The sequence below is a fragment of the Leptodactylus fuscus genome, chromosome 10 (genome assembly GCF_031893055.1).
Source record: "Leptodactylus fuscus isolate aLepFus1 chromosome 10, aLepFus1.hap2, whole genome shotgun sequence".
Lineage (NCBI taxonomy): Eukaryota > Metazoa > Chordata > Amphibia > Anura > Leptodactylidae > Leptodactylus > Leptodactylus fuscus.
The window spans coordinates 43,531,739-43,545,819 of NC_134274.1; the positions used below are offsets into that span (position 1 = coordinate 43,531,739).

Here is a 14,081-nt window from a genome sequence, read left to right on the forward strand (position 1 = left end):
GTAGCAATGCAACTCCATTCACTTACCTTAATAAGAGTGTGAAGTTTATAATCATGTAATGTATAAAAAACATTATTATCCTTAAAAGCTGAATGCTAGATATAGTTGCTTATGCTTGAAACTGGTATAATGTTATATGATAAGATGGCGCCTGCGCCCAGGATGGGTGCAAGAAAAACAAATGCTTAACTTGCAGCCAGAAGACAGTTCCCCAAGGTTACCACGCAGGACCAGGAGTAGCTGGCTATATATGGATCTGATTAAACGTTTTCTGTTTGATTGAGATGTATCATACCAATCAGGAATGAATATGAAAACTTACGTTGTTGTTATATCATTTCCTTTCTCTGCGCGCGTCAGCACCCATTCCTCTGCTAAGAGAGGAGTTAATACCAACCTTTGTGTCTGGTATCAATTAGAGATGAGCGAACAGTGTTCTATCGAACACATGTTCGATCGGATATCAGGGTGTTCGCCATGTTCGAATCGAATCGAACACCACGTGGTAAAGTGCGCCAAAATTCGATTCCCCTCCCACCTTCCCTGGCGCCTTTTTTGCACCAATAACAGCGCAGGGGAGGTGGGACAGGAACTACGACACCGGGGGCATTGAAAAAAATTGGAAAAAGTCATTGGCTGCCGAAATCAGGTGACCTCCATTTTAGACGAATAGTGGATTTCAAATCCGGGTCATATGAGAATGTGAACTTTGTGACTATGAGACAGGGATAGTTGTACAGGCAGGGATAGCTAGGGATAACCTTTATTTAGGGGGGAATGTTATTAAAAATAACTTTTTGGGGCTCTATCGGGTGTGTAATTGTGATTTTTGTGAGATAAACTTTTTCCCATAGGGATGCATTGGCCAGCGCTGATTGGCCGAATTCCGTACTCTGGCCAATCAGTGCTGGCCAATGCATTCTATTAGCTTGATGAAGCAGAGTGTGCACAAGGGTTCAAGCGCACCCTCGGCTCTGATGTAGCAGAGCCGAGGCTCCACAAGGGTTCAAGCGCACCCTCGGCTCTGATGTAGCACACACATTCAGCTCTACTTCATCGGGCTAATAGAATGCATTGGCCAGCGCTGATTGGCCAGAGTACGGAATTCGGCCAATCAGCGCTGGCTCTGCTGGAGGAGGTGGAGTCTAAGATCGCTCCACACCAGTCTCCATTCAGGTCCGACCTTAGACTCCGCCTCCTCCAGCAGAGCCAGCGCTGATTGGCCGAATTCCGTACTCTGGCCAATCAGCACTGGCTAATGCATTGTATTGGCGTGATGAAGCAGTGCTGAATGTGTGTGCTTAGCACACACATTCAGCTCTACTTCATCGGGCTAATAGAATGCATTGGCCAATCAGCGCTGGCCAATGCATTCTATTAGCGTGAACTGAGTTTGCACAGGGGTTCTAGTGCACCCTTGGCTCTGCTACATCAGATTGCTACATCTGATGTAGGAGTGCCGAGTGTGCATCAGATGTGTAGTTGAGCAAAACTGACTCAGCACTGCTAAGTCTCTGCATTCGCATAGGAATGCATTGGCCAGCCTTCGGCCAATCAGCGCTGGCTCTGCCGGAGGAGGCGGAGTCTAAGGTCGGACCTGAATGGAGACTGGTGTGGAGCGATCTTAGACTCCGCCTCCTCCAGCAGAGCCAGCGCTGATTGGTCGAGTTCCGTACTCTGGCCAATCAGCACTGGCCAATGCATTTCTATGGGGAAAAGTTAGCTTGCGAAAATCGCAAACTGACAGGGATTTCCATGAAATAAAGTGACTTTTATGCCCCCAGACATGCTTCCCCTGCTGTCCCAGTGTCATTCCAGGGTGTTGGTATCATTTCCTGGGGTGTCATAGTGGACTTGGTGACCCTCCAGACACGAATTTGGGTTTCCCCCTTAACGAGTTTATGTTCCCCATAGACTATAATGGGGTTCGAAACCCATTCGAACACTCGAACAGTGAGCGGCTGTTCGAATCGAATTTCGAACCTCGAACATTTTAGTGTTCGCTCATCTCTAGTATCAATACCTCGTTGCTAGCCCTTAGCTCATATCAATTAGGACAATGACAGTTACCCAGAATTATTGGTCAATTAGTCATAAACACAGCTTTGACCTGATCAGGAGTTGCAGTCAAACACCATATAGCCCTACCCCAACCTTTGCGTTACATTGCATGGTTTCTTAGGTGACGCATTACTAATAGCCATTGATGCTATTTAAGCTCCTTGGTTCCCATAAGCTCTTTAAGCCCTAATATGGCTCCCACAATAATCCCCCACCCATGTAGGTAATAGTACTCCCCACCAGTAATAGCCTGAACAGAATAGCCCCCAATATTTGTGGAGAATGATAGCCTCCCCACAAATGCTAGTTGTCCTAGTAGTCCCCATTCCCTCCCCACAACGTGCGGTGTGCGCCGACTTGCAGAATTATCTTCTACATATACTGTGCTAATGTGGAATTTCTCCTCCCAGATCCATTTTCCTACTTTATAGGACCACTAGTTTAAAGTGCAGGAGACAGGGGGACAAACCTATTGATAAAGCACCCCTCCCCCAATGTTCTTCATGTTCAACATGCTGATGGTGAAATTACCTGCACAGAGTTCTCACGGCGATTACTTGCAATATCTCCCGGATTATCCCTGGCGATGGCGGTGAGAGTATAAAAGTCCTTCTTCTCTCTGTCGAGTGGAGACAGGATGTATATATCCCCCTGTTTTACAAAAGTATGTATTTATATCAATATCTGAACCAAAAACAATAATTCAAATGGAAGTGACCGATTTTTCTCCCATTACGCTCTATAGAAGCTGCCTTGCATTAAGCGGACCACCCCTTAGCCAACCAAATCACTTTTTTGAGCAAATTTTTCAGTGGGAACCCCTTCGAAAAGACCACACCTTGGACAGCAAGCCAGAGCAAGAGACTTGTAAGGGCCATCAGGGGAGAAGAGTCACCAGTGTGACAAAGGAGAAGAGAATATTCTGCAACTGGGGTGCAAAGTGTACAGGCCAATAGTCCCAATTTTCCCTGGACAATCTTGTGAACTGAGACACAAAAGGAGCAGTTTTTATGTATACCACAATAAAATGGGGGCCACTGTGAAGTAGATTATACTATGTGGGGGCCACTGTGCAGCAGATTATACCGTGTGGGGGCCACTTTGGAGCAGATTATACTTTGTGGGGGCCACTGTGGAGCAGATTATACTTTGTGGGGGCCACTGTGGAGCAGATTATACTGTGTGTGGGCAACTGTGGAGCAGATTATACTGTGTGGGGGCCACTGTGAAACAGATTGGACTGTGTGAGGGTCACAGTGGAGCAGAAAACTCTATAAAGCCCCGTATTACCATATTTTGCAGGTCTGTAATTGTGTGCAATTGTGGATCCGCACATTATTAAGGTTACATTGCTGTGTTGGCACTTTGTGATAAATTAGTGGGTTTTGGGTTGCAGTTTGGGCACTTGGTCTCTAAAAAGTTCACTATCTCTGCCCTAGGTGATCCCGCTAGCATGGGTCCTATCAAGCTGCTTCTGCACAGACAAGAGTCATATGAGCCACCCAAATGAAAAAGATGCACTGATTATTGGAGAGAAATGAGCATTGAGAACAGATAAAAATATACACATATATTAATGGATAGAAGAACTGAATACTAATAAACAAATATCACTGGAGTATTTCTTTCATCTAATTTGTATGAACAACTTTATTCTGCATTCAAAACTTTTATTTTGTCACCTTCTTAATGCTCTAATTTCTTATGTTGCTACATAGACAATGGGGCCCCCAAGTATTCATGTCCATTGCCACCTCTACAACAGTGTAAGAAAGTATATTAAACATCTTATAGAAAAGTGTGAAAAAAAGAGACAGTTGTTCTTGGTTGGGGACAATAGTTGCTGCATTGTGCAAGTACGGAAGCCAAGAAACTAAGTGACGTTTGAAGGCCACAACCTGTCACAAGCCGACGAGCAAAGCAATTGAGACATTTACATAGCTGCAGCATTAGTATTAGTAAAGAAACCTATATTACTGTATAAATAGGTACAGAAAGCAATATAGATAGATACATGGTGAGTAATGTCTAACAATAAAGTCCTAGCTCACAGTGCATTGTGTACCCTTAATAGAGGGAATCCATCACTGTGTAGCCAAGACTTGATGGCACATTGGTAAGCAATGCTGAGACACTAGCTTAATATGGTTGGCATATTCTTCACATATTTTACTGTGTTTCCTGGAGACACTCTCGTTTTCTCCCACAGTCCAAAAATCTTAAAGGGAAGTTATTTGTGTCTGGGTGTACTGGTGCTAGGGAAATTGCGCTGTAGGTTACGTACAGACTTGCAAAATAAGTTAGTGTTTTTAGCAAATACAATTGCTTACACAACAACGTCATAGTTCCCATAAACAGAAAATATTATACATAGGATAAAAGTACTAATACGTATCTTAATCAAGAAATTTGCATAATATTCTGAATTGAAATATAAGAAATGTCACTAAAATCATTGGCCAGACATGGAGAATTCCTCTCTATAGGCTCTTTAAGTCTATTGTGGGCAAACACCCAAGACAAGAAGGGAAAAAGTGCACTTACTGGCTGCTAACTTGGTTATATTGTCACCGCATTACTAGGAGCCTCAAAATCCGCCTCCAAAAATGACTCCCATTGATTTCAATGGGAGCCACTCGCTTCTTTTTTCCGCTACCTAGTAGCGGAAAAAAGAAGCAAGTGTCCTATCTTGCCGCGGATTCCACTTCTTCACAAACACGCACTGCATCATACCTAGTGTTGCATTTGGGTATATAGCGCTACTTGGCGCTGAACCTTTGACTTGTGTAACCTCAATTATAGTGACCGCTCCCTCTTGCTTTGATTTAAATGGTGACTGCTGGTCTTAGGCGTGCATGTATTGTCAACTTAAAAAGATATATGAAGATAGTGGCACCTTTCTGTGTTAAAATGCAACACCTCAATGTGTATAAGGCAACAAGGTATGAATCGCAGGCAAGGTGATGTGGTATCTAGGTGGTGCTCACTGTCCAAAGAATTTTCAAAGAAGTATTAGATGAAAAACATTGTTAAGAGAAACAGGGCACTCACCAACCAAAAGTAAAAATTTCTCAAGCTTTAATTCGTCATCATAAAAAAAGGCACTTTGACAGCATACACAGTTGGAGATGGATCAAATGGAATGCAAAAACAATGAAGCAACGACCGTTTCGTGCTAAATGCACTTCATCAGGCTTCCATCAGGGAAACCTGATGAAGTGCGTTTAGCACGAAACGGTCGTTGCTTCATTGTTTTTGCATTCCATTTGATCCATCTCCGACTGTGTATGCTGTCAAAGTGCCTTTTTTTATGATGACGAATTAAAGCTTGAGAAACGTGCATGTATTGTATTGTGTATACAAGTCCCCACACAATAGTAATATGCAAAATCTGTAATTACCTTTATAATGTACTAGCTTTTACCCGCGACTTCGTCTGCGGTGATTTGAGAATTGGGCGGACACAGACGTGTGAAACTGTAAAAGTGCTTTAAAAAGTTTGGTGGGCTAGCAAATGTGATGTGATGTGTTGTATTGTGTATGTTGTGATACAGACAATGTGATGTGTTGTATTGTGTATGTCGTGATACAGACAATGTGATGTGTTGTATTGTGTATGTCGTGATACAGACAATGTGATGTGTTGTATTGTGTATGTCGTGATACAGACAATGTGATGTGTTGTATTGTGTCAGACAATGTGATGTGTTGTATTGTGTCAGACAATGTGATGTGTTGTATTGTGTCAGACAATGTGATGTGTTGTATTGTGTATGTCGTGATACAGACAATGTGATGTGTTGTATTGTGTATGTCGTGATACAGACAATGTGATGTGTTGTATTGTGTATGTCGTGATACAGACAATGTGATGTGTTGTATTGTGTATGTCGTGATACAGACAATGTGATGTGTTGTATTGTGTCAGACAATGTGATGTGTTGTATTGTGTCAGACAATGTGATGTGTTGTATTGTGTATGTCGTGATACAGACAATGTGATGTGTTGTATTGTGTCAGACAATGTGATCTGTTATATTGTGTATGTCGTGATACAGACAATGTGATGTGTTATATAGTGGAAAGCTATACGTAAATGTGAGTAGAGTGAGGGCTACTCCTGAGGTGACAGTAAGGAGTGTGCAGGCAGGTTGAGGCAGGAAATGCCAGGCAGTGTGTGTGAGTGTGTATGTAGTGATACAGACAATGTGATGTGTTGTGTATGTAGTGATACAGACAATGTGATGTGTTATGTGAGTGAGTAGAGTGAGGGCTACTCCTGAGGAGACAGTAAGGAGTGTGCAGGCAGGTTGAGGCAGGAAATGCCAGGCAGTGTGTGTGAGTCTATAGCTGTGGCTAGGAGTCCTGCTTTTGTGAGTCTCCTGCTAGGAAGCCATGTTGTTTAGTGGCACCAAAAGTAGCCTGTGACTCAATCCTAAGGGAAAACTATGTTTGTGGAAAATTGCACGCAAGTCCGTCCAGGCGTTTTAGCGTGATTGAGGAACAAACATCCAAACTCACAAACATCCAAACACACAAACTTTCACACTTATAATATTAGTAGGATTGGTAGACGTTTAACCCCTGATGATACAGTGCGTGTTTGTGATGAAGTGGCACTGTTGAAACGTACATGTCGGGTGTGGCTGGGTTCTCAAGGTTTCTACATAATCCCCTATCTTTCCTTGCATATTTTCACTTTAAGGGTCCATTCACACTGAGGAAAACGGTGCTTTATTTGGCGCTGAATTTTCGACGCAAAAAAAAGCCTCCCATTGATTTCAATGGGTTCCGCTAGCTTTTTCTTCCACTAGCAGAATTTTTCCTGGCAGACAAAAAGAATCCATTGAAGTCAATGGGAGGCTTTTTTTTCAGTGCTGAAATTCAGCACCATTTTCCTCCGTGTGAAGGGACCCTTAATGTTACTAGCCTTTGTAGACCAGGGCAGTGAAGGGTAACAGTCAGAATTCCAGGTAATAAAGTGGATCAATTCCCATAGTTTTTGTGCTGAAGGCTACATCTGGCGTAGTGAGTCTGCGCCCAGTCCCAGGTTTGTTATTTATTTTTCCTTACACAGAGACCAAAGTCTTTACTTAAAACAATAACTAGTGAATAGAACATTTCCTGTTATTTCAGCACAAAAACGTATTTTCATGCAACGCCATATTCAAGGACATAATTTACAAGTGTATGCAACCACTATATTCATTCCCCATCACTCTGTATAATTCAGTGAAAGTCTCTATACTATCCTGATGTGATTCATTTTCCAATGTTGATGTATAGTGTAAATGTGCACACAATGTATTTTCAGTGGAGAACTCATTGAAGGACACCCAATGCGTAGTACTGCAGTCACACCGGTGCATTTACATATACATAAACTATCCAGTCTAGTGGTAACCTGTCATTATTGTCATGTAAGTAAATAAAGTCAGTTACATTTATATCCTTGTGTTGTATTTCCCCTTATTTCACTTATGTTAATATAATAGTTATTGGGCCTTGACTTTACAATGACAACGGCCATGGACAGAAAGATAACTATTAACATACAAGGAAGTCACATAACGCTGAAAATGAAAATCTGTATTTTATCCTACATTGCATCAGCGTTCTCTCACATATAAATAAGCTACTGTGTAATACTATCTCACCATCTCTATTACCTGACTTGTATATGGCATTTCTTTTTTAGCAATACCCCCTCCCCTTCCAATTCTGCACGCAGGATTCTCATTGCCCCAGAATATAGAAAAAAATTACCAGTATTAAAATAAATAAAATTGTAACATTAGATAGAAATCTTAACATTAGTTGCCGCTGCCGTACTCCTGCTCTTTCTATAGAATTCTAGGTGGAGATGTCATTCGATTATTCAGTAAGTTGACAATTTGTCATAGGTGAAAAAGATGGACTGAGTAGAGACTTCACAGTGAAGGTCAGTTAAAGGGATTCCATCATTAAAATTGTATTTTTTCTACCTACCACGTCAGAATGGCCTTAAGAAAGGCTATTCTTCTCCTACCTTTAGATGTCTTCTCCGCGCTGCCGTTCGACAGAAATCCCGGTTTTCATTGGTATGCAAATGAGTTCTCTCGCAGCACTAGGGACGGGACTCAGTGGTTAAACAGCACTGGGGGCTTCCCCAATGCTGAGAGAGAACTCTCCAGCACCGCCTACATCTTCGTCTGGGACGGTCTCTCTGCGTTTTCTTCCGGCGCTGGGTTCAAACTGCATATGCCCACCGGCCACAAGAAAATGGCCGCTTACACTTACTGTGTAAGCGGTCATTTTCTTGTGGCCGGTGGGCATGCACAGTCGGCTTTGCCCGAGGCTCAGAAGTTTGAACCCAGCTACGGAAGAAGACGCGAAGAGAGGCCATTCCAGATGAAGAAGGTGGCGCTGGAGATTTCTCTCGCAGCATTAGGGACGTCCCCAGTGCTGTGAGAGAACTCATTTGCATACCGACGAAAACCGGGATTTCTATCAAACGGCAGCGTGGAGAAGACATCTAAAGGTAGGAGAAGAATAGCCTTTCTTAAGGCTATTCCTACATGGTAGGCAGAAAAAATACAATTTTAATGATAGAATCCCTTTAAGGAGGGAGGGAATAGGAGGAAGAGTATGCTAAGTTTAGGGGAAAAAAACCCATTTTTCTATGCTAAGTTATATTATCAATTTGTTATTTCTTCACTATTCACTCTTTCCAATGAAACAAACTCAAAAGGGGTTAACAATGAGGACCACAACACCCTTTTTAGTCTTGCCTTCTCAAAGCCAAAAATAAACCACTACCCACTGTAGCCACCACTCATTTATGAAATCTTAAGAGCAAATTTGTGGAAATTAGTCAAATAGATATACTCTGCCTATTCGATTTGTCCTGGCAATAATGAGAAAAACATTTACAAGTACACTTCTAGTAAGAGGTCAGGAGCAAGTAAGTAACAGATAATTGCCTTCTATTAGTCGTCGTGTAAATGTACTAATGGACAGTCTCTCTTAGAGAGTTCATGCTAATCGAAAAACAGAAACGCTAAACTTATAAAAGCTTGAGCGTACAAATGAAAGATCTACAAATATGACAATTTATTCCTATAGATAGTATGTGCTGACCAAGAAAGTCATCTCTGACAGTAGGTGGCAAAGTCAGTAGAATGTTGAAAGGCCATCCACGGTTGCCGATTGTGTGTTGTTGGGGTTCATACGACATTTGCAGTTCAGCCATGAATAGCTCCATCTTGTGAAGGCTTCACACCTCCTGGGACCATTCGAGCACAGTTGGTGTTCTGGGTGTCCTCCATTGGCGAGGGATAACCGACATCGCTGCGATCAGTATGAAACTCATGAGAGCGAGAAGCTTTCTTGATTTTAGCAGGTAATACATAGACTGTACATTGCCACCAGAGGGACTGGCCACAATGTACTGAGTAAAATGGGAGTCACTGGTGGAACCCCACAAATCAGGGCTGATGAAACAGTTTGTCACAGCTCTAGATAAAGAGTCCCCAGCTTTCCCACACCTTCAAAATATCTTTCCAAAGCTGTCTGAGGCCAAAATCAAAGCTGGCATTTTTGTCGGTCCTCAGATAAAGAAGGTGATGGAGTGTGTAGAATTTCCTTAGCTACTCACAAAGTAGGAGAAAGTGGCTTGGCACAGTTTTCTTGAAGTGGTGCGAGGTTTCCTTGGTAAGCACAAGGAAGAAAATTATGTAGAGCTGGTCCAAACTCTTGTGCGCAAGTACCACGAAATGGGCTGCAGGATGTCTCTTAAAGTTCATATTCTTGATGCCCACCTCGACAAGTTTAACCACTTCAGTACCGGGCCAATTTGTGGTCCAGGACCAGACACATTTTAGGTTTATTATGTATTTGCAGTTTTGAAGTCTGTAAAATTTTTCTCGTATATCTTAGTCAACAAATTTTTGCGTCTTTTTTTCGGGGACACATAGGGCTTTATTTTTATGTTATTTTTATTTTCAAATGTGTTTTAATTTTTTTATATCCAGGAAAATATAAACAAAATAGGAGGGAAATTGTGTCTGGTTTTCAATTTATAATTTTTTATTTTATTTAATAACACAAAGTGTCACTGAAAAACTTTATAAAATAGTTTTTCCTCTCCGTTACAGTAATTTTTATTTTGTATGATGTCGTCGGGGGTGGGGCTATAACCTTTAATAACGGCATTTTATTAGCGTATTATTTATTTATTTTTTATTATTATTTTATTTACATTTTTTTAAAACTTTTTTATTATATTTTTATTTTATTTTTTTTCCAGATTGTGTCCCCATAAGGTGATAAGAGACCTTTGGGGACATCTGATCACTTTTTTTTTGTACTTGAGGCTGATTTCTCCTATAACTGGGGCTGGTACATTTAACCTCAGTTACAGGAGGAATTCACCTCCTGCACGCTGCTATACACAATATACAGAGCTGATCTGAGTCCTGTAGGACCCAGCAGCTCTGGCAGGACACTGCTCCCGGCGGATCACGTGTGTGCCGGGTCAGAGGGCAGCTGATTTATGGCTGCGTCCATAGCCGTGTATACAGCGCTCATTGAGCGCTGTATACACAGCGATTGAGAAGGCAGGGGAGGTAATAAATCTGCCCTGTCTTCTCTCTAGGAGCTCCAGCTGAAGTTACAGCCGGCTCCTAGTGAAAGCAGCTACACGGTCTCCGTGCAGCTGCTGTGTTCTGGTGGACGTACAGGTACGTCCGGTCAGAACTAGACAACCACTTCCCGGACGTATATAGTCTATGGGCGGTCCGGAAGTGGTTAAGGAGAATATGGGGGCATTCTCTAAGGAGCAAGGAGAATGCTTTAATCAAGATGTACTGGATTTTGAGCGTCGCTACCAAGGACAGAACAACGAAAACATGATGGGAGATTACATTTGGGGACTTGTTCGAAAAAGTGACTATGCACTGTTAGGAAGTAACATTTGATGAACAAGGACAAAAACTCTGTTACCTAGTGAAAGTAACACAGTAAACAATCCTAAAAAAGGAAAAACATATGAAAGGTAAGACCTACATGTCATAAGCTCATATGAAAGCTCGAGGGTGCAGAATACAAGACATGGATGAATCAGCAATGACAGCGAGGAGGTCAGCGTCCAGGATCAAGTTGAGAAGGGTCCCGAAGATGGTGTCTGCTTCTTTCAGGGCAAGGAAGATCAACATTTGAGGCGTCATCTTCATTATGGTCAAGCAGAAGGCAGGGAGGCAGCATAGGATCATCGATGAAGACTTTCCAGCCAAGTAGTTGAAGAAACAGAAGGTTCAGAAGCTTTAGAAACGGTTAGGTCTTTCAGGCATGTAAATTGTAGGAGTTTACTTGGCGGGAGAATGAGAATCCCCATCCATAGGATATATTACAATGTTGGAGCTCTAGTAGGAGAAGTTTCAAGGACGTTCTTTCTCTCACTGTAAACCAAGATGGGGTACAGCGACAGCTTTGCCTTTTCATAGTTTATGTCTCCTTTTAGTCAATGTCTCCTTCTTGCTTCCCACATAATGTCCTCTTTGAGAGCATACAAATGGATTCTGCAGATAATGTCCCTAGATTTAGCGGGATCCAAACACCTAGTTCTCAGTGCTCTTTTAGGTCTATCAATCTCAACAGGAGTATCTGCGGGTCGATCAAGTAGAGTGTGGAAAATTCCTAATAGGGTAGGCAGGAGGTCCGGAGCCTTAGTTGACTCATGAAGGCCTCACAATCTAATATTGTTTATCCTATTATGATTCTCGGCACGGTCAAGGTGAGACTGTAGGTATCTAGTGCTGGGAACCATGTTTGGCAGATTTCGCTTTAAGGCTTTGAATGGCAGAAGAGACAGGTTCCTGAAAGGATTATAGATCATCCACTCTGCATTGAATCTCGAGCACCTCTTGTTTAATCTGGTGAAGGTCTTAGGTCTTGTCTCCATGTTGCTTTGAGGTTGAGACTAAGCAGGGAAGAAGAGCCAAAAAGGCCAGCAGCTGTAGATGTTTGTGCAGTATCTTCCGGGCAGAGAAGCTGGTACAGAATTGGTGCTGGTGGAAAGATTGAACTACAAGAGCAAGAGCAGCCTCCCAAAAATGGCTGCCGGCCAGCATGCGCAGTCAGCTCTACTAGTGTCTCACTGGCAGAGCCAACTGCGCAGGCGTCGGAGGTGACGCAGGAGGAAGACGAAAGAGAAGGGGAGGATCCAGCCGAAGATAGAGGCGTCGCAGGATCGTATTCTCGAGCAGCAGTGGGGCCACCCCATCGCATTTTCAGTGCTGGGGCCCGCCCTCATCGCTGTGAGAGAACTAATTTACATACCGGTAAAAAACATTATTTCTAAGGAACGGCGCGGCAGAGATCATATCTAAAGGTAAGAGACGAATAGCCTTTCTAAAGGCTATTCCGACGTCTTATCCACAAAAAAAGAGGTTTTAATGGTAGAATCCCTTTAAAGAGGACCTTTCATCAGATCAGGCACAGGCAGTTCTATATACTGCTGGGAAGCTGACAGTGCGCTGAATTCAGCGCACTATCGGCTTTCCCGATCTGTGCCCGGTGTAAAGCGCTATCGGTCCCGGTACCGTAGGGCTTTACAGTCAGAAGGGCGTTTCTGACACTTAGCCAGGAACGTCCTTCTGCCTCGCGGCGCCTATCGCGCTGTACTGTGGAGAGGGGAGTAACTCCCCCCTCCCACTCCTGATAATACTCGTCTATGGACGAGCTGTGTGAGCAGATGGAGGGGGGAGTTCCTCCCCGCTCCACAGTACAGCGCGATAGGCACCACGAGGCAGAAGGACGTTCCTGGCTAACTGTCAGAAACGCCCTTCTGACACTAAAGCGTTACGGTCCCGGGACCGATAGCGCTTTACACCGGGCACAGATCAGGAAAGCCGACAGTGCGCTGAATTCAGCGCACTGTCAGCTTTCCAGCAGTATATAAAACTGCATGTGCCCGATCTGATGAAAGGTCCTCTTTAAGGCAGAAACGCAGCCATTAAAGGTGTCTGGAGACAGCTTACTCCCCTCTCCCTATTGAGGTTGCATGTACACCCTGGCTGTAATTTGGAAGTGGGTGGGTTATAACTGTCGACCAAGCAAGCTGATGGTTATCTTAGGCATTTGGACACTTTTAAAGAGTTGTAGAAAGTCCATGTTCTTTTCCAAACACAAACCAAAAGACGATAACATTTTTTTAAAGCACCATACCTGATTGTGTAGTTACACAACCTAATACAATTTAGAGCCAATACTCAACTGGTTCAGCAAATTTTCTACCAAACAAAAAGACTTTCACAAATAAGATTTTCAGAAAAAGTAAAGTGGACGTATTATAACACATAAGACCTAGAGGCTTCCACAATCACAACAATGTGCCGATAGCAAATAAAGAGATTGCTCTGCCTGTGCAGGACCCTCTACATCTGAAATAAAGCTATTGTTATGGTCATTTAATATAAAACATTGATCACGCAATGTACAGAATAAACATACTGATATCAATGTAAGTATTTACCGTTGTGGGATTAATCCCAAACTTTCCCTCTCCGTCAACAAGGCTATACTGAATGAGAGCAAATCTTCCAGAGTCTGCATCTGTGGCTTTAATCTGTAGAACTGTTGAACCAAGCTGAATGTCCTCGAATACTGGTTTCTAGAAGATCAGAAGATATTTCATAAATTTTGCAGATGACAGTCACAACCTTCAGTGCACAAATTATTCATGGGTTATGTGTAAGGATATCCATTGTACATGCTAAGATGTATACAAGGACTCTATGATTATAGCAATAGAAAGTTATTTTCAGCTATCATCCCTACAGTTTATAATATGTCAAACTGGGTGAACAAACCTATGCAATGCACACATTTAATTTCCAAGCAGCCTCCTATAATGACATATACATTACATGTAATTAAATGTATTAAACAGAACATTAGCAATGATATTATGTACAGTGGTGTATCTACTGGGGTAGCGGCTGCCACAGGGCCCGGGATGTTAATAGAGTAACTCCAGACGG

General features: G+C 42.7%; 1 protein-coding gene across 1 annotated transcript in view; it reads right to left on the bottom strand.

Moving 5' to 3' along the window:
- CDH23 (cadherin related 23) overlaps positions 1 to 14,081 on the bottom strand; it is an 832,275-nt gene that overhangs the window by 46,399 nt on the left and 771,795 nt on the right. Inside the window, exons 50-51 of the mRNA XM_075257430.1 lie at positions 13,574 to 13,711; positions 2,593 to 2,712 (exon numbers count right to left, since the gene is read on the bottom strand). Of these exons, the coding sequence (XP_075113531.1) occupies positions 2,593 to 2,712; positions 13,574 to 13,711 (258 nt within the window). The remainder of the gene's footprint in view (positions 1 to 2,592; positions 2,713 to 13,573; positions 13,712 to 14,081) is intronic.